This window comes from Sus scrofa, chromosome 12 (assembly GCF_054392235.1).
Source record: "Sus scrofa isolate SSC_HxYL_T2T_F1_AM1 chromosome 12, Sscrofa_HxYL_maternal_Yorkshire_Landrace_v2.0, whole genome shotgun sequence".
Lineage (NCBI taxonomy): Eukaryota > Metazoa > Chordata > Mammalia > Artiodactyla > Suidae > Sus > Sus scrofa.
Genome location: NC_139394.1, coordinates 964,572 through 983,974, shown reverse-complemented (window position 1 = coordinate 983,974; position 19,403 = coordinate 964,572). Strand labels below are relative to the sequence as shown.

General features: G+C 68.1%; 1 protein-coding gene across 1 annotated transcript; it reads right to left on the bottom strand.

Moving 5' to 3' along the window:
• Positions 1 to 2,822: 2,822 nt before the first annotated feature.
• Positions 2,823 to 17,987, bottom strand: FASN (fatty acid synthase). Its single transcript, NM_001099930.1, is given in 41 exon segments — positions 2,823 to 3,678; positions 3,763 to 3,861; positions 3,956 to 4,176; positions 4,260 to 4,490; positions 4,673 to 4,861; positions 5,040 to 5,285; positions 5,372 to 5,523; positions 5,693 to 5,784; positions 5,912 to 6,063; positions 6,160 to 6,361; positions 6,442 to 6,665; positions 6,769 to 6,891; positions 7,015 to 7,134; positions 7,220 to 7,398; positions 7,489 to 7,639; positions 7,736 to 7,939; positions 8,092 to 8,246; positions 8,324 to 8,442; positions 8,541 to 8,705; positions 8,835 to 9,221; positions 9,428 to 9,732; positions 10,249 to 10,452; positions 10,530 to 10,709; positions 10,840 to 11,019; positions 11,140 to 11,223; positions 11,305 to 11,496; positions 11,583 to 11,755; positions 11,924 to 12,039; positions 12,131 to 12,334; positions 12,423 to 12,557; positions 12,685 to 12,779; positions 13,390 to 13,579; positions 13,655 to 13,842; positions 13,927 to 14,389; positions 14,706 to 14,840; positions 14,928 to 15,043; positions 15,134 to 15,256; positions 15,372 to 15,572; positions 15,784 to 15,957; positions 17,077 to 17,229; positions 17,848 to 17,987. Coding segments are annotated over 41 exon segments (7,539 nt in total). The 5' UTR covers positions 17,975 to 17,987; the 3' UTR covers positions 2,823 to 3,288.
• Between the last annotated feature and the right edge of the window lie 1,416 nt (positions 17,988 to 19,403).

Below are 19,403 nucleotides of genomic sequence, written 5' to 3'. Positions count from 1 at the left end.
TCTGGTAGTTTCCTTATTATGCCTTCTTTGGGGGTTTTGGTATCAAAAGTCACGCTGGCCTCCAGGAAGAGCTGCGAATTTTTCCCTTGCGGTGACCGAATCCCACATCCTCTCTTCATTCCCACTGAAGCCCTAACCCCCAAGGGGGCCGTATTTGGAGACGAGGCCGCCTACGAGGCGCTAAAAAATTCAATGGAGTCACAAGCGTGGGGTCCTGGCCCGGGAGGATGGGTGACACTCCAAGAGGAAGAGTCACCTTGGCCGGCGCTCACGCTGCCAAGGGCACAGCAAGGCAGAAGGCGGCTAAGGCGGAAGGCAGCTGCTGAGAGCCAGGAGGAGGGCTGTCACCAGCAACCAAATTGGCAGGAACCTTAGTTTTGGGCTTCCTAGCCTCTAGAACTGTGAGAAAACAAATTCCTGCTGTTTAAGCCATTCAGTCTATGGGATTTTGTTACGGCCGCCTAAACAGACAGAGACATCCAAAAAATGTTTATTTTGTTTTAATTTAAAAAATTTGTTTTGCTTTTTAGGGCCACACCTGCAGCCTATGGAAGTTCCTAGGCCAGAGGACAGGTTACAACAGCCACCCAGCAACGCCAGATCCCTGCCTGTGGAGCAGGGCCAGGGATTGAACCCACATTCTCACGGACACTAGTCGGGTTCATCACCCATTTGAGCCCCAACAGGAATCCCCCAAAACATTTTATGTAACTTGAGTTCTTTTGAACGTATTTCCATTCCAGAATTCTGGAAGCGTCTGAGTAGAACTGGTAGTATTTTCCCACCAGATACTGGGCAGAGGCTGCCACACAGGCCTGGCGTTTTCTTCACGGTTACGTTTTTAATCCCAGATTCATTTTCTTCCACGGATGCGGGCTTTTTCAGATGTCTCCTTCTTGCCCTTGGGGCTTGTGCGGAATTTCCTCATTCCCAAGTTGTCCAGTTGTTTGGCATGAAGTTGGTGGTGATAATTCCTCATTAGCCTTTTAACGTGTGTCGAATCTCAGCGATGTCGCCTCCGTCATCCTCTCTTTTCTTTTTGTGTCTTTTTAGGGCCGAACCCGCGGCATAAGGAGGTTCCCAGGCTAGGGATCTCATCGGAGCTACCGCTGCCGGCCTACCCCACGGCCATGGCCACGACCGCACCAGATCCCAGACAGGCCTGCGGCTCACGGCAACACCGGATCCTTCACCCATGGAGCGAGGCCAGGGATCGAACCTGCGTCCTCATGGATCCTAGTCGGGTTCCTTAACCTCTGAGCCACGAAGGGACCTCCAGCTCAATCTCGTTTAAGGTTTATGAATTACTGGTTTTCTCGAAAAGTGGTTTTTGACTATTTGATTCTCACTGATTTGTATTATTTCCTCTATTTTGCTTGGTTTGGGTGTCATCTGCTCTTCTTTTTTCAGTTTCACAAGGAAGAATTCGCAGCCACCGAGAAATGTCTGTATTGACACGGGCCTCTGGGTTAACTCTTCCCCTCACGCTGCTTTAGCTGCAGGCCGCAGATTTTGGCCTGCCGCCTTTGAATTCAGTTCAAGAGGCGTTCTAATTTCTTTTCTTCCTCCCTTAACTCTGGAGGTATCTGCAGTATGTTGTTTGGTTTCTAAATCTCTGAAGATAGCCTAGCGTCCTTTTTGCTACTGGTTCTCATTTGATTCAGTTGCGGTCAAAGAAACTTCTTCATAGACGTTGAGCTCCTGTGAGCGTGTCCAGACTGGTTTGATGCTGCAGGATGCAAAGCATTTCGGTGAATGTTCCACGTGGATCTGGAAAGAGGCGCACTCTGCTCTCGTTGGGTGCGCTGTCCCCTGGTTGACTGTATCGTTCGGGACTGAGGTCCCTGTGCGTCTTCCGTCCACTCGTTCCCTTGCCAGGAGGGGTTCTGCCGTCTGCAGCTGTTGTCCTGCCCGATTCCGCTGTCAGAGCTGGAGCTTTGACTTCCTGTAACTTGGAGCTGCCGGAGGAGCCCCGGAGCTGCAGGCCTCGTGTCCTTTGCATCAGCTGACCTGCGTCGTGTCAAAGGCCCCTCTTCAGACCTGATAGCTTCCTCGCTCTGAAATGTACTGTACCTGATGTCAGCACACGCCCGTCCTAGAAAGCCTCTCGCTACCATTGGCGTGCTTTCAAGGTCCGCGCCTGTCGTGGCTGCTATCGGAGCTTCTTTCCTTTTTAAGGCTATTGGGTGACAGCCCATCTCGGCACAGGCCATGTTTGTGTGCTCATTTTTCTGTCCCAGATGCTTTTCGGCTGTCGTGGTGAGTGACGCTGCTGTGAGCATTGGTGTACTGGCTTCGGAGTCTGATTCCAGCTGTTCTGGGTTCTACCTGGGAGTGGAGTTACCGGCTCACGGGCTAGTTCTCTCAGGAGCGCGGAAGAGCTCCAGGCCCGCTTCTGGGCTCAACCGCGCACCCTCCTGGGCATCTAGCAGTGGGCCTGTTCCCCCTCCCCAGAAGCCCCAGCCCCTGGGATCAGATCCGCGGGGGCCTCCCTCCGTCCCTCCCTCCCAGCGCAGCCTCCGCCTACAGCCGCGGGACGGGCAGCGCACACGGTCCAGGCGCTGCCGGGAAGGGCGGTGGCGACTTCAGGCAAAGGTGGTCTGAGCCACGGGGCGGGGCCCCCTCCACTCAGCTGAGGCCCGGCCGCGTGAGGTAAGCGGCTCGGGCAGGGGCCCCCACCGAGGGGCCTGCGTGCCTGTCTCCCCCCGGCCGCGTTTCCCTGCTTGGAGGCCCTTCCCGCCGGCCGGCGGGGAGCGAGCGGGGGTCCCCTCCAGGCTGCCGGCGCAGGCGCGCGGGGAGAAAGGAAGGACGGACGCCGGGCGGTCAGAGCACACGTGCACTTTAATCGTGGGGGGGGCTCCAGAGGAGACAGGGTTTTCCCCAGGTTCGTGTAAAAATGAAACGGGGTCCAGATACTGTTTACACAGACAATGACAGTAAATTTCAAGGCCGCGACTCGAGCCACGTGTCTCGACAGACAGAACACAGGGGAGCAGGGGTGGGTGCCCGGCGCCGGGGCTGCTCTGCTCGCCGCGGGCTTCATGGGACCCGGGCCGGGCTCCTGCGCCGGCCTCCTGGGTGGCCCGGCCGGCGCCTCCCGGCAGCACAATAAATAGGAGAATCCCACGGAGAAGGGACAGGCAGCCCCGCCCCGCGAGAGGCTGGGCCGACTCTTCACAGACCGAGCAGGTCTCCGAGCGGTGGCGGTGGCGTGGGTCCCGGCCCCACACCCGGCGCCGCCTCGCCCGGGGGCGGGGGCGGGGGCGGGCGCCGGCCCTGCGGGGCGGCCTAGCCCTCCCGCACGCTGACGCGCGGCTCGGCCAGGCAGCTGTGGATGATGCTGAGGATGGACTCCAGGCCGCTGCCCTCCAGCAGCGTGCGGTGGTCGCCCTCGATGACGTGCACCGAGACCTTGCCGTCGCACACCTGCGACAGGTTGTAGTCGGCGCCCAGGTCCTCGCCGTAGGCGCCGCCCGTCTTGGCGCGCAGCAGCGTCACGTTGCCGTGGTAGGTGGCCTGCGGCCAGTAGTTCTCGGCGGCGCGCAGCTTCTGGTAGAAGGAGCGAGCGGCGAAGCTGAGGGCGTGGCGGTCCAGGCCCGCGTGGCTCTGCGTGATCAGGTCCACGGTGGCCGCCACGCGCGCCTCCAGGCCCTGGAGCGGTATCAGCGCCTCCAGCACCTGCGGGACAGGACGGTGAGCGGAGCCAGGGGCGGGGCGGGGCGGGGCCGGACCTCCCGCCCCCGGGATGCCCCGGAGCCTCACCTTGCCTTGCTCCATGTCGGTGAACTGCTGCACGAAGAAGTACATGGCCTTGGCCTCGGCCTCGGCCTCGCAGCCGGGGGTCATCTTAGCGCGGACGCTCTGCAAGGGGAGGAGGGGCTGCTGTAGCCACAGGCTCCTGGGCGTGACCCTGGACCCCACGGCAGGCCCGGGGGGCGGGGGAGGCCGCCCTCACCTGCGTGTAGGCCAGCACGAAGGTGTGTGAGCCGTCGAACAGGAAGAGGCTGTGGTTCCCGGGGGTGGCGCTCTGCTGGGCCTGCAGCTGCGAGCACATCTCGAAGGCCACGCAGGCCCCGTAAGAGTAGCCGGCGATGCGGTAAGGCCCCTCGGGCTGCACCTGTCTGATGCACTCGATGTAGTAGGAGGCCAGGCTCTGGATGCTGTCCAGCGGGGCGGCTGTGGGGACAGGGGGAGGCTTAGCCTCTGCCGGGGGCGTGGGGGGCCGCGGTGGGGCCAGCCCCGGGGGGCCTCTGACGCACCTCCCGTGCACTGCAGGCCGTAGGTGGGGATGCTGAGCTTGGCGGCCAGGCCGTGGAACACGGTGATGGAGCCCTCGATGGGGTGGACCAGGAACAGGGGCCGCTCTGCGCTCTGCACGGAGTTGAGCCGCGTCAAGGTCGGGCCCTCGGGGTTCACCAGCAGGGTGCTCAGGTTCAGCGTTGCCTGCTGCCGCACAGGGCTGTCCTCGTTGGATGTGGGAGTCGCCGGGTCTGTGAAGAGGGGCGGATGCCAGGGAGGGCGGGGTTGTGCGGGCTCCCCGCCACAGACCCAGAGGGCACACCCAGGAGTGTGTGCGAGCGTGGGCACACAGCCGACAAGGGGCCAGGTGGACAAGCCCTGACCTAGGGGTGGCCCAGGCTGCCCACAGGCCGGCAGCCCCGAGGGGACGTACCGGCGTCCGTGCTGGTCTTCGAGGAGAGTTCCTGTAGCTTCCGGAGGCTGAGCTGCCGCACCTCCCGCATGGACAGCACCAGGTCGTGCTCTCGCTCCAGTATCTGGCGCACCTCCACGCCCATGAGCGAGTCCAGGCCCAGGTCCACCAGCGTGCTGTCCGGATTGATGGAGGCCACGTCCCGGATGCCTGGGGAGAGGCGCTCAGCTGGCGGTGGGGTACGGGCACCCCCGTCGTGGCACGCAGCCCCCACCCCGCTCTGCAGACCCCTCCTGTCCCTCCCTCCACCCGCGCGCACGGCCCCTTCGGCGGCCAGGAGGCCGGGCCGGGGCGCCGCGTCTGCCAGGGGCGCGGCGAGCTCCCTCACCCAGGATGTGAGCCACGGCCTTGACCAGGTCCTTCTGGCTGCTGCCGTCCCTGGGGGCGGCGGCCTTCTTCTCAGCCAGGACGAAGCTGCTCAGGACGGGGTGGGGCTGGCTCAGGAAGAGATCCAGCACCTCCAGGCAGGAGGCGATGCGCTGGGGCAGCGTCCCGCCGATGACCGTGTCGTTGGTGCCCATGGTCTCCAGGACGACGCCCACGTCGCCGATCGCACCCCACTGCACGGCGAGGCCTGTGGGCCGGGGCGTGGGGGGGGCCGCCGTGAGCAGAAGCCCCGGGGAGGGTGGCCCCGCGGGCTGGGGGTGGGGGTGGGCCCACCTGGGAGCCCGTCGTGCCGGCGCTTCTCGCAGATGCGCTCCATGGCAGAGTTGGCGAAGCCGTAGTTGGCCTGGCCGGCATTGCCGCGCCCGCAGCTCACGGAGGAGAAGATCACGAAGTAGTCCAGCTCGGGACACGCCTCCCGGGTCACCCTGTGGGACCCTGAGTCACCCCCAAGCCGGCTGCGCCAGCCCACCGGCTGGCATGCCCAGGACCCCCGCCTGCCCGCCACACTGCCCCCACTTGCCCAGCCCCTTGGCTCAGCCCCAGCAGAGGCCTGCGGCCTGGTCTCTGCACAGCAGTGCGGCGGGGTTGGCGCACCTGTCCAGGTTCGCGGTGCCGCTGTACTTGGGCTTACTGACGTCCTGGAAGAACTCCGGGGTCTGGTTCTCCAGCACGGCGTCTCTCAGGACCTGGGGCGAGGGGAGCTTTGTACCCAACTGCCCTGGCCCCAGGGCTCCAGACGGCTGGCGCAGGGGGTGGGGGGTGGGGGGAGCTTCCCCGGGCGGCTGGCTCCAGCCCCTCCAGAGCCGTCCTCACCATGGCCAGGTTGAAGACGCCTCCCACGGGCCCAAGCTGTGTGGCCTCAGTGATGAGGCTCCGAGCGCCGTCCAGCGAGCTGGCGTTGCTGGTGGACACCAGGACCTGGACGCCCTGGCGTCTCCACTCTCGGACCTGCCTGGCCTGGTAGCCTGTGGGAGGTGGACAGCGGGGCTGGGCCATCAGGGCTCTGGCCGCGGGCCCCCGCCCGCCCGCCCGCCCGCCCGCGGGACCCCAGGGCCCCTCACCTGTGCGGATGCCCGAGCGGGAGGTGAGCACCAGCTTCTGGGCCCCTCGCAGCCGGAGCCACTGCGCCAGCTGCAGGCCGAAGCCGCCCAGGCCCCCGGTGATGACGTAGCTCTTGTGGGGGGGGCAGAAGGTCTTGGACAAGCCGGTCAATGCGATGGGCGGCAGCCCGCGCGGCGCCGGCCCCTGCTCCTCCTCGCGCACCTGCAGCGGAGCCGCACGCCCGTCAGGTGCCGCCCGCCGCCCGCAGGCGCGGCGCTGGGGCGCTGGGGTGCCCCGCTCACCTGGATGACCACTTTGCCTATGTGCTTGCCCTGGGCCATGTAGCGGAAGGCGGCCTCCACCTTGGTCCTGGGGAACACGGTGCACTTGAGCGGCTGCACCACGCCCTCCTGGATGCCCGCCTTCAGCAGCTCCGACACCTCCTGCCAGGTGGCGCCGCCCTCCTCAAAGAGCGAGTCCAGCAGGATCCCGTGGAAGGTCACATTCTTCAGGAAGACGGCCATGCCTGCGCGGGCGGGCAGGGGTGCTCCACGGCTCAGCCCCCGCCCGCCCCGCCCGCCAGCCCCCCGCCCACCCAGCCGCCCACCAGGACTGCTGCCCAGCCTCACCCAGGGCGTGGTTGTTGGAAAGGTCGAATTTGCCGATTTCCAGGAAGCGGCCGTGCTGGGCCAGACACCGCACGCTGGCCTGCAGCTTCTCTTCCGCCAGGGAGTTCAGGACCAGGTCGACACCTTCGTCGGGGGAGAGGGGTTCTCGCGGTGAGGACTGCGGCCTGGCCAACCTGGCTCAAGCGGGTGAGGAGCCGAGGGGCCGTGACACGGCTGGACGCGGCTGGCGGCGGGGGCGCTACTCACCCTTCCCGGCCGTGTGCCGCAGCACGTGCTGCTCAAAGGACGTGTCGCGGGAGTTGGCGAAGCAGGTCTCGTCGAGCTGGGGGAACCTGGCCTGGAGGTACGCCCGCTTCTCGGCCGACCCTGGGAGGGGGAGGTGCTGCTGGGGAGCCTGGCCTTCGGGGGCTGGAGGGGCAGGCCCGGGCCCCGGCGAGGGCTGGCGGCTTACCCACGGTGGTGAAGACGCGGCAGCCCCGGCTGAGGGCGATGGCGATGGCGGCCTGGCCCACGCCGCCCGAGCCCGAGTGGATGAGCACCGACTCCCCGGGCTGCATGCGCCCTCGCACCACCAGCGAGTAGTAGGCCGTCGTGTAGACGATGGGCACCGACGCTGCCTCCTCCAGGGTCCTGTGGGCACGGCACGGGGGTCAGCTTGGGCTCGACCCAGGCCATGCCCATGGGGGGGGGGGGCTCAGGTCACACCCCTCACCGACTCACCAGGTGGAGGGCACCTCCCAGGTGGCGTGCTGAAGCAGCAGAACAGAGGTGGCCAGGCCTTCCGCGGGCACCATTCCCATCACGCGCCTGCCGCTGGCATCTCGGCCGGAGAACTCCATGCCCAGCATGCAGTCTCGAGTGAGCCACTTTCCTGGGGGCAGACAGCGGGGTGAGGCCCTTATCTTCCCAGGGAGGTCCCCCCCCCCCGCCTCCCCCAGGGCCGGCCCGGCCTGGGTGCTGCCCGCACCTGGGATGGAGTCAGGGGACAGCTTGCCCGTGGCCAGCATGACGTCTCGGAAGTTGAGGGAGGTGTAATAGACACTGCAGAGGCGGTCCTGGCAGGAGGCGGGCAGGGCGTAGTGCAGCGGGGAGCAGACCCAGCGGATGGAGGAGAGGTCCCCCCGGCTGAGGACGTTTACGAAGGCGTGCTCCGTCTGCTTCTCTGGCCGGTCTGGGGGTGGCAGGACGCGGGGCTGCCACGGGGCCACGTGCAGCCGGGGGCCAGGTGGGGCTTCCGCCCAGGTCCACCCCCCACCCCCGCCCCCCGCTTTCCTTCTCGGCCCTCCAGGCTGTGATGCGAGGAGCCTGGGTGGGGGGGCTCACCCTGCTCCAGCGGGAAGTGGCGGAAGGCCCCCCAGGCTCCGTCCCGGTAGACGTTCATCACCAGGTCCCCCTGCAGCACCTTCTGCAGCTCCGAGGAGCTCGGGTGCATCTCAGGGGCGGGCGACGTGCTGCTGAGGTTGGACACCAGGACGCACCTGTGGGCAGCCAGGCTGGTGAGGGGAAGCTGGGGGGCAGGGGGGGGGCCGGGGGCGGGGCTCAGTGAGCATCTCACCGAATGCGGTGGCCGCCGGGCTCTTTTCGGAGACAGTTCACCATGCCCACGACGCCCGAGGTGCTGCAGCCGACAGCCATCAGCCACACCGGCCGGGAGGAGGCGTCGGCCAGGATGTCCTGGAGGAGGGGCGGGGGGTGTTGGCTTCTGCAGGTCCCCAGGCCCACGTGTTGGAGCTGGGCGAGCTGGGCACGGCTGGGGCCTGGGAGCAACTGACCTTCAGTGAGTCGACCCAACGGAAGCTAGTGTCTTCCACGGACAGGAAGACGGGGCTGTCCTGTGGGGTCTGCTGGCGGCACAGGAAGAGCACGGAGCCGTAGAAGGACCTCTTCAGGGCCACCAGGTGCAGGGACGCCCCAGCGAACAGGCTCTCCCACTGGTCCTGCAGGGCCCGGCAGTCAGCGCGCAGGGGGGCGGGGCCCCGCCCCCTCCCGCCCGGGCCCCGCCCCTCCCGCCCGGGCCCCGCCCCTTCCGCCCGGGCCCCGCCCCCTCCCCCCGGGCCCCGCCCTACCTGGCTCAGGAGGTGCCTGCCGCCTTGCTCAGGGGAGGTGAGGAAGCCCACCATCTCCCCGAGGGGGTGTCCTGCGAGCAGCGTGTGCAGCAGCAGGAAGCCCCCCTCCTTCAGGGTGGCTGCCATGTTGCCAACAGCCACAGCCGGGTCGCCGAGGGTGGCCAGGGCACAGTTGCACACCAGGAGGTCAGCCTTGCCCAGGCTGCCAGGGGCTGGGTTGGCGGGGTCCCACTGGCCCTGGGTCACGTGGAGCTGCTCCAGCTTGGCCTGGGCGGCCTCCAGGGCCTGCGGGTTGCGGTCAGTGGCCGTGTAGTCCAGATCCATCACGGGCTGGGTGTTGAGCAGCGCCGGGATGCGGGAGTACAGTTGGCCGTCACCAGCCAGCACCTGGGGCAGAACAGCTTCCTGGATCGGCTGCCACGGGGCAGGCATTCCCCCCCTGGGCTGAGTGTCTCCCAGAAAGCCCGCCCCAGCTACCGGGAGCCGGCCAAGGCAGTGACCTCCTGTCCGACAGGCCCTGGCCCTCCTTAGCTGTGGCGCTGCCCTGCCTGGGTCCACACGCGCTGTGCTGGACCACCGCGCTCGGCACGCACCTCCACCACCTTCATCTTGGGGCTGGCCATGTTCTCCAGGGCGGTGTCCACGCACGCCTTGAGTGCCGGGGCGTCGAGGAGGCCGCTGAGCAGGGGGTCATCACACAGCAGAGGCCTCTCCTGGGCCAGCACCTGGCCCAGTTCCAGCTGCAGGTTCCCGTTGAGTTGCAGCTGGCAGGCGGCAGCCAGCAGCCGAGGCAGGCTCTGCTGCGGGGCCTCCCGGGGGGCCTGGGCACCGTCCAGCCCAGGCACCACCATCTTCAGCCCCTGCTGGGCCACCTTGGTCTGCAGTGCCTGTGCCAGCCCTGGAGAAGGGGAACAGCATCGGTCGGGCTGGGGTTCCTCAAGCCCCCCCCACAGCAGGTGGCTGCTCGGAGCAGGCGGTAACCAGGACCTACCTCCCAGCCCTGCCCACTGACAGCAAACAGAGATGGGGTGGGGGCAGCCCGGTCAAGCACCAGGATCCGCCTCGGGTCCCCTGCCTGAGGCGTGAGCCCCAGAGGGTGGGTTCGGTGCCCTGATGTCCCTGGCTGCATCCCCCAGCTCTCTGCCCCTACCCCCGCCCACTGGCTCGGCAGGGGGCTGGCCTTGCGGGCAGTTGGCTGGGGGCACAGGCAGAAGGGGCCAAGCCTGGCCCTTCTGAAGACTTCGGCTGTGGGCGGGGGCCAGGCCTGGGGGCCCTGAGGGGGCAGGTTTGGGCTCCACAGGGAAGAGGGGCTGGGACGGGGCGGACGGGGACGCGACGAGCTCCCAGCTGCCAGAGACAGGCACAGGCCCTGGGAGCAGGACCCTGGGACGCAGGTGGTGGGTGCAGGCCTCACCCCTGCACAGCTGCAGCTCCTCCTGCAGGGCCGTGTTCCCGGCCAGGCACCCGCTCTCCACGTGGGGTGTGAAGCAGAACTTCTCCAGGATAGGCTTGAGATGCTCCTGGGGTCGCCGTGGGGCCACTGAGGAGTGGGCCCCCAAGAAGAGGGCGCCTCCAGCCACCACTATGTTCAGATTCCTGTCCACCACCACGTCGGCCGCTGCGGGGACACGCGGGGTGAGTGCGGGTGGCACCTGGTGTGGGGACCCGGGGGCGCGGGGGCTGGGCCAGCGCTACCTTGGGTGGTGTCCTGCAGCGTGTACAGCTTCTGCCGGTGGGTGACGGGGTCGATGCGGATGGAGGTGAAACGCGTGGGCAGGTACAGGCCGAGCTGGCCGGGGGCCAGGATGGACATGTGCAGCATGGCGTCCAGGAAGCTCACCCAGCTGTCGTTCCACTGCAGGCGGCCCCTGTTCCCTGCGGCAAGAGGGACGTCGGCTCGGCTGGGCCCCGACCCGGGTGCCCCTGTGGCCCCCTCACGCCTACCATTACCCCCCTTCCACCCGGCCCGGGCCCCAGGCAGCAGGAGGGTTCCCCTCGCCCTCACCTTCGAGGTCGCTCTCGAGGACGAGCTGGAAGAAGGGCCCGTAGTCATAGCCCCGCAGCCGCAGATCCTTGTACACGTCGCCCTGGCTCAGGCGGAACTCAGCCGTGGAGTCCGCGGGGTCCACGGCGGCCCGGGTGTCAAAGAGCTTGGGGTCAGGGCTCTCCCACTGGTACACCTTCCCTGGGGGGGGGCGGGGTGCAGCAGAATGGCCTGAGCGTGGGGCAGGGCGAGGCAGCAGCCAGGGTCCCCCCGGAACCCCCCGCTGGGGACCCTGCAGCCTGGCCAGGTGCCCCTGCTCACCGCTTGCGATCAGGCTGCCGTTGCTGTCAGACACCTCAAAGGCGTGGGAAGCCTCTAGAAGCCGCACTTCCAAGGACACGGTCCCTGTGGGCAACAGGACTGGGGGTCAGCTGCGGGGGTCAGCGGCCGGCACCCCCGCCCACTCCCCTAGCACGGCCTCCCTACCGGTCTTGGGCAGGATGGTGGCCTGGTGCAGCGTCACGTCCTCAAACACCACAGGCGTCTCCTCCAAGTTCTGGCTCAGGGCTCGTGCCAGCGTCTTCCAGGTCAGCCACAGGTAGCCAGTGCCAGGGAAAAGGACCCGGCCGTCTATGCAGTGATCCACAAGGTAGTGATCCGGGGACTCCGGGCTGACGTCTGGAAGACGGGCGGCTTCAGCGCTGGGCGCAGGCGCAGGCGCTGCCCGCCCGCCCCGCCCGCCTCGCCCGCCCCGCCCGCCTCACCGAACTTATAGACGGCGACAGAGGAGCAGCTGGAGCCGCTGGGGAAGTCGGCCGCGGAGGGCACATCCCAGGCCTGGCTGTGGTCCCACTTGATGTGCGGGGAGATGAGGGGAGTCCCCCGGGGAGCAGGGAACTCCACGGGTGGGAACAGACCGTTGGGGTTGACGCTGACGCTGGAAGGTCGGGGGGGGGAGGCATGAGGACCCTCACCCAGGGCCCATCATTCTCCCCTAAGGCCCCGGAGACAGCCGAGGCGGGGCGGGGCGGGGTGGGGGGCACCCCGCAGGCCTGCTGCCTCCTGGGGACGGGGGCCTGGGGGGAGTCCGGGTGGGAGGACGCACCCCGCCAGGTGGAGCCTGCCCACGTTGCTGAGGAAGAACTCCAGGTTGTCCCTGTGGTCCTTCTTCATCAGCGGGATGATGGTGCAGCTGGACTCGAGGCTTCTCTTCAGCACGGCCTGGGGAGGCACACAGGGCTGGGCCTCTCCTGCCAGGCCCCTGCCTGCGAGGCCGCCACGACCCCGCCCGCCGACCTTCCCGGCCGCGCACCTGCAGCAGGGCGTGCGGGGCGATCTCCACCACCACGGCGTGCGCGGGCACGTGCTGCAGCGCCTCCTGGAACAGCACCGGGCTCACCAGGTTGTTGACGCTGTACTCGGCCGAGAAGGTGCGGGCCAGGCTGCCCTGCCACTGGGCCTCAGGGATGGAGGTGCTGAGCCAGCGCTTGGAGCGGGGCTTCGGATCCAGGATCACCTGCACGCACCGGACCGTCAGTCTGCGCCAGGGCGCGCGCAGCCCGCCAGCCCGCCCACCCCGGGAGCCCCTCTGGGCAGCAGCCCACCTTCCTGAGCTGGCGCAGCAGCGTGGGGGCGATGGACTCCATGAAGTAGGAGTGGAAGGCGATGCCGCCCGTCCGCACCTCCTTGACAAACACGTCCTCCCGCTTCAGCTGCTGCAGGAACTCGGACATAGCGGCCTGGGGGCAGGGGCGGGGGCAGGGCGCTGGACGAGCAGGCCTTGGCCTGCGCCCGGCTCCCCGTGCAGAGCTCACCCTGAGGGACGGGAGGGGACTTGGGGACGAGGCCTTGCCTCCCAGGGCCCACCTGAGGTCCCGAGATGGTCACCGTGTCTTTGGAGTTGTGGCAGGCGGGCACGATGCCAGGGGGGCAGCGCTGCTTACACTCTTCCCAGGACAAGCCTGGGGACAGAGAGAGCCTCAGAGGGTGGTCGTGGGGAGCCCGCACCCCTGCCCGGCCCCTCCCGGCATGGAGGCGGGGCGACGCTGCCAAGGTGGTCCTAAGGACAGGGGCGGTGATGACAACTGCAAAGTGGCACCTCTACGAGGGACTTTCACCCCTGCCGCGTCTGACCTCAGGCCGAAGGGCCGTTACTGCCAACCGTGGGTGGGCGCTGGTTTTGGCTCAGCATGGGCACCGGAGGCTCCCAGGCCCCGCTTGTGCCCTGCCCCGCCTGCCCCACGTGCGAGCAGCCCCCCAGGAGCGGCTGCCAACAGGGGGGAGCAGGGCTGGGTCATCCCAACTTTATCACAAACCCGGTGGCTTCCCATGTGAAAACCATGCCAGCCTCTGCTGACACCAGTCCCTGAGGGCAAGGGGCCGGGCACTGAGGCCAGTAGGCGCGGGGAGGCTGTCCAGGGCCGCGCACGGCCTGCAGTGACGACGTGGCAGCTGGTCGCCCCCAGGCCCCAGCCCAACACCACCGGCAAAGGCCCCTCCGTACACGCCCCTCCCAAGGAGCCCCTCAGGCCCGTGGGCAGAGGAGGGTGGGGAGCCCAGGGCAACACCTACCCACGGCTGCCATGGCCCCTGGCAGGACGTTGGCCTCCTTGATGCAATAGCCCCTCCAGTAGCTGGAGAGCACAGCCTCCTCCTGGGTCAGGCAGCCGTCGGCATAGCCGCAGGCCACCTCGCCCAGGGAGTGCCCGATGATGCCGTCAGGCTGCAGGCCCAAGGAGGTCAGCAGGTCTATGAGGGCGATCTGGGGGGACAGGGCACGTCATGGGGATGCCCGGCCGAGCGCCCACCGGCCCGCCGGCCCCGGGTCTGGGCTCACCTGGATGGAGGTGAGGCTCACGAAGGAAGAGACGATGTCGTCGAGGACGGCCTCGTCCGTGCTCAGCAGCAGGTCGGACACCCGCAGCCCCAGAGGCTTCAAGGCCTGGTCCGAGCGCAGGATGGAGTCGCGGAAGCGGTCCAGGCGCATGAGGCTCAGCCCCATCCCCTGCCACTGTGCGCCCATCCCTGTGCCGGAGAAAGGCGTCAGGGGACGGCTGCGCGGCCCTGCCCCACCGCCCTCGGGGACGGCCTGGGGGGCGGGGGGCTCACCTGAGCAGATGAACCAGACCGGGCGCTTGCTGCCTGGCACCTGCTGCACCTCCTGGCTGCCGGCCTCGCCGCCCAGCACGGCGTAGCCGCGGAAGGGCATGGCGACCGGGGAGACAGCCGCGATCTCGTTGAGCATGCCCACAAAGGCCAGGTCTCGGCTGTGCTGGAGGCCCTGCTCCAGCAGGGTCTGCACGGCCTCGAGGGTGCGCCCGCTGGCCTGCAGCAGACGGGGCAGCGCGGCATGCTGGGCGGGCGGTGGGGCGGGGCGGGAGTTGGGCTGAAGGATGACGTGCACGTTGGAGCCGCCGAAGCCGAAGGAGTTTATGCCCACGTTGCCCCCACGGATGGGCAGGGGCCGGTCCACCACCTGTAGCCGCCCGTCCTGCAATGCTGGGATCTCGGGGTTCGGGGTGTGGTAGTGCAGATTCGGGGCCCAGACCCCATGCTCCAACGACAGCAGCACCTGCGAGTGGCTCGAGGTCAGTGGCGTGGCTGCCCCAGGGGTGCTGTGGGCACATCCCCCGGGGACCCTCTGAGGCCACCTTACAGTCCTGCCTGCTGCCCAGGGTCCCCAGGTCCCCCCACCCCGCTCCCAGCTCCCTCCCCCCGGCAGGCCCCCTCCCCGCCCCCCCAGACTGATGGGCCGTGTGGGAACCAGGGCAGGGACTGGCCGCAAGCTGGCACCCTGAGGTCCAGGCCTCAGTGGCTCCCACCCCACAGCAGAGCCTGCGGGGACCTGCCCCCCACTGGGCAGGACGGCCTCAGGCCCACACCCCTACCTTGATCAGCGCCGCGACCCCCGAGGCAGGCTCCGGGTGTCCCATGTTCGACTTGGTGGATCCGATCAACAGGGGCTCCCGGCGGGTGGCACACAGGGCATTCACGATGCCGTTCAGCTCCTGGGGGTCGCCCACCTGCGGGGACTCGGGGAGGTGAAGACTCACGGGAGCGTCTCTGGGGGTGGGGGGGTAGGGGGTGGACGCGGCCAGGCGGGGCCTCACCTTGGTGCCGGTGCCGTGGGCTTCGATGTACTCCAGGGACTCGGGGTCCGGCCCGGCTGGCGCGTACAGGGAGCGGATGAGCTGCTCCTGCACGTCTCCCGAGGGGAAGGTCACACCTGCAGTGGGGGCGGGGCCGGGCCTCAGCACCCCTGCCACCGGGTGGACCCCCCCGCGCCCCCCTCCCCCTCCCCGAGGCCCGCCCGCACCTTGCTCCTTGGAACCGTCTGTGTTCGTGCCCGCATTGAGGATGGTGGCGTATACCCGTCGGGCCAGGGACTTCTTGGTCAGCAAGACCGCCACCACGGCCTCCGCACGGCAATAGCCGGTCCCTGGGGGCAGAGGGCACTCAGGCCTGGGGGCAACGCCCAGTCCCCCCACCTGGCCAGGAGCTCTGGACAGCGAGAGGGGGGGCTGGTGCCGCCCCGCGCCTTTCCGCCCCCTCACCTTCGGCATCGAAGGACCTGCAGGTGCCGTCCTGGCTGAGCATGCCCAGCTTCATGAATTGCAGCGAGGAGTTAGGCTTCAGCAGGACGTTGAGGCCGCCCACGACGGCCGCAGAGCACTCCCCTCCGCGAATGGCCTGGTAGGCGGACTGCAGAGCCAGCAGGCTGGAGGAGCAGGCCGTGTCTATGGTGATGCTGGGCCCTGCGGGCAAGGTCGCGGGCTGTGGGATCCCCAGGACCCTGGCAGCTTTAGCGGGTGCCCCCCACGTGGAGCCCATGACACGGGGACCTCACCCCTGCAGGGCGCCCCCCCCCCGCCCGGCGGGAGGTTGTCAGGAAGGGTCTCGGCTGCTGTCCGGCCCCACCGCCACTGCTGGGAACCCGAGGCCCAGAGGGGCTGGGTGGGCGCTCACCCTTGAAGTCAAAGAAGAAGGAGACACGGTTGGCCATCATGGCGCGCTGGCAGCCTATCATGCTGTAGCCCACGAGGGTCTCGGGGTCTCGGCTCAGAGCCTCTGAGGCATCAGAGCTGCTCACACCCACCCAGACACCGGTGCTCGTGCCACGAAGGGAAGCAGGGTTGATGCCTGTGGAGGGCAGAGGTCCGAGCTGGCAACTGCGGCACCTAACCCGCCGCCCAGCTCTGGGGTGAGAGGGGCTCCCTGTCAACCTGACTCTGGAGGGGCAGTCGGCGGGGGGCAGCCCAGGTAGAGCTGGGAACGGAAAACAGGTCACAAGGAACCGGGGCCTGGGGGCGGGCAGGGTGCCAGGTGGGGCTCCAGGCTCTGGGTCAGGCAGCAGGCAGAGACAGCCAGAGGTGGAGACAGAGGGTGGCATTGTCCCCAGGCTACTCCCCTGGCCCCTGGTGTTGCTGGCAGGGTCCGGTGGGCCCCAAGGGCGGCCTGCCCTGGGTTGGCCGAGATAAGACGACAGAGGAAGACAAAGGCTGAGTGTCCAGGCTTAGGAAGAAGGGAGGGACCCTGCCCAGCCCCTGGGGAGCGGTACCCAAGGTCGCCGGGTGGGGCCCAGGCAGTGGAAGCCCCCCTCACACCCCCATCAGCAGCATGTGTCCATGACCTGGTCACGCTCAACGTCAGCTCCGGGGGCTGGCTCACATCTGCTGCAGGCCATGAGACCTGCAAGCTGGGACGTCCTCCACCCCCATGGGCTGCCAAGCACAGGCAGGAGCGGGCAGGCCCGCGGCTCCCATCGCCGCCCACCTGCTAAGACGCCACACCCACATGGCCAGCCTCCTCTCTCACCAGGCAGGCCTTCCATGCTCCAGTGGCCCTGGCATGGGTCTGTGTCCTGGGACAAGGGGCAGCTGGCTTCAGGCACCTGTCTGAGGCCACACGCAACCCAGCGGAGGGGAGAGTGGATGGTGACGAGTCCTGGGGCCAGATCGCACCTCCCGCTCGGCCTGGCAACCTGCTCTCACCCCGAGATCAGCCATGCAACGGGAAGCGAGGAAACTGGGGCATCAGGACACACCCGGGACACTTCTGGCATGCGGTTGTGAAATGTGACCTGCCCGAGGCCCACGCCTTCCCAGCCATCAGCCCCAGCCCGCGCACCCCCCGCGGCCGCTTCTGGTTCTAGGCGTTCTGCTGCACACACGTGCTGGTTTCAAAAGCAGAAAGAGGGACTGTTTTCAAGAGAGGCAAGAACCTCAGGGCAGGGCCCCCGGCCGCCGCCCGACGACCCACCTCCGTCCACGATGGCCTCGTAGGTGACCTCCAGCAGCATCCGCAGCTGGGGGTCCATCGTGTTCGCCTGCTTGGAGTGGACCCCGAAGAAGGAGGCGTCGAAGCGGGACAGGTCCTTCAGCTTGCCCATCCGCCGGGGCAGGCCGTACAGCCCTGCGGAAGGCACGCAGCTGGAGCGCCGGCCGCGGGACCCCACAGCCCTGAGCTGCCGACTGGGGGGAGCGGCGCTGGCCGCCCCGGGGAGCTGAGGCTCCCCGGGACCGCTGTGCCCACTCCCAGAGCAGAGCCCCGTGGGGGCAGAGCCACCCCTTCCCACCCACCGCTGTCCTGCCCTGGCTGCAGACCCTCTGCCTGAGGCCAGGCCAGGCTCCGCCACACTGACTCACATCCTGCGGATCAGGTAGAACCGCTCCGCGGTTCCCCTGTTGGGCGTGAGGGAGTCAGAGTCAGACCAGCTCCCCGGCAGGGAGCTGTTCCAGCAAACACGTGGGCTGGCCGTGGCCGGCCAGGCTCTGCGGGGACGAGGCCGCAGGGCTGGAGGAGCCCAGCCCCTGGCCCGGCCCCGGCCCTGCCCCCCGGCAGCTCGCCTAGCCCGCCTGTAAAGCGGGCCAGCCCTCGGCGTCCTGCAAGCGGGCGCTCCATCCCCAGCCCACTGGCCGGAGGGCCCAGGCTTCCTCGTCCTCGGCCTTCTCCTGGCGCCACCTCCAGGAAGAGCCTGCAGAGCACGCGGCGCACCACGCAGGGAGAGGAGGGCGCCCCAGGCCCACGTACCCGCCTTCCACCGCCTGTCGTCGGCCGTCACCATGTCCACGCCGCCGATGAGGTTGGCCCAGAACTCCTCCAGGTTCTCCGACTCGGGCAGCTTCCCGGACATGCCGGCGATCACCACCTCCTCCATGGCTGCTCTCTCTGCAGGGAGGGCCGCGCGGGCGTCAGCTGCTGCCCCGCACTGCCTCTGCCTCGTCGGCAGCCTCAGTGGAGGTCCATCCGGTCCGGGAGCCGCAGCTCAGAAGGCCTTGCGACCCAAGATCCGCATGGCCAGCCCCTGCGTCCGCGTGGGTCCTGCCTGCCCGCACGACGCTTGGGGCACCGGCCTTGGTCTGGGGTCAGCCCGCCACGGCCAAGCTGCCCTGGGCCCGCTCTCCAGCACTTAGCTGGCTGCTGACCCCCTGTGGGGGTGCAAGGTCGGAGGGCCAGTCCTGAGAAGGGCCCAAACCCTTCCGAGGAAGGCACCACCCCGCCGGGTGGTCAGCTTGTTAAGAGAACGCAGCAGGCAAAGGAAAAAAGGCAAACACGGTGGTGGGAAGGAAGGCCCAGGCCCAGGCCGGCTCTGGACTCAGCGCCCACCGCTGCCCTCCACGCTGGGGCCACGGCTCGGGTGCTATGGGTGCCAAGGCCTCGTGGGACTCTGGGGGGAAAGTGGTCCCTGCCCCATGGTGGACAGGCTCAGACAGTATGGCTTCCCCGGCAGGCTCGGACCTGGACAACCACTCCTGGTCAGGTGCCAGGAAAGTCCTACCTGGACCCATACACCTGCACAGGTGAGGCCTTAGGGTCCTGCTTGGCTACCTTCATGCACCCTGCCCACCCACCCAGGCCCAGGTCCCCAAGGCGCCAAAGAGGGCGGCTGGGCCACTCTGAGCCTGTGGATCCAGGATGGGGGTTCCTGGGAAGCCCTCCAGAGAGGGGGCATGGCCAGGACTGGTCCTGCAACTTCCGCCAAGGCTCCAGGCCTCATGGCACTGAGGACCAGGGGACTGGCCAATCACCGGCCCTCCTGGGGCTCTCTGAGCAAGGAAGACCCCTAGCCAGTGGAGCCAGCATCCACTCGCTGGGGGTCTTCCACCGGTGGCCTGATCGCTCTGCTGTCCCGGCAAAGAGGGAGCCCCCTCCCCCAGCGCTGAATAAAGAGCCCTCTGCCGGCTCAGAGGCACCAGCTCCCGGGGCTGCCGCTTCCTCCAGAAAGTGCCTGTTCTGTTCTCCTCCTACTTGCTATTCACGCGGAGTCCGGCGGGCGGGCGAGGCAGGGGGGTGGAGACCCCTGCAGCGCGCGCGCGGCCTGGCCTGCGCCGCAGCGGGGCCGTCCGGAGCGGGAGCTGCTATTCCCCCAGAACTTCAGGGGCTGCGTTCGGAGCCCACGTGGTGGGGAAGCCGTCCGCACCCAGCCCCGCGCCTCCTCGGCCCACCCCCTCCTCAGTCCCTCCGGACGGCTGAGACTCGGCTATCCGGCACCCGGAGGTGGGGGGATGGCGCGAACGAAGGGCTTGGAGGCCCGGCCCGAAAGGAGGCTCTTGTGGGCGCCGGGAGCGGGGCGCGAACCCTACAGG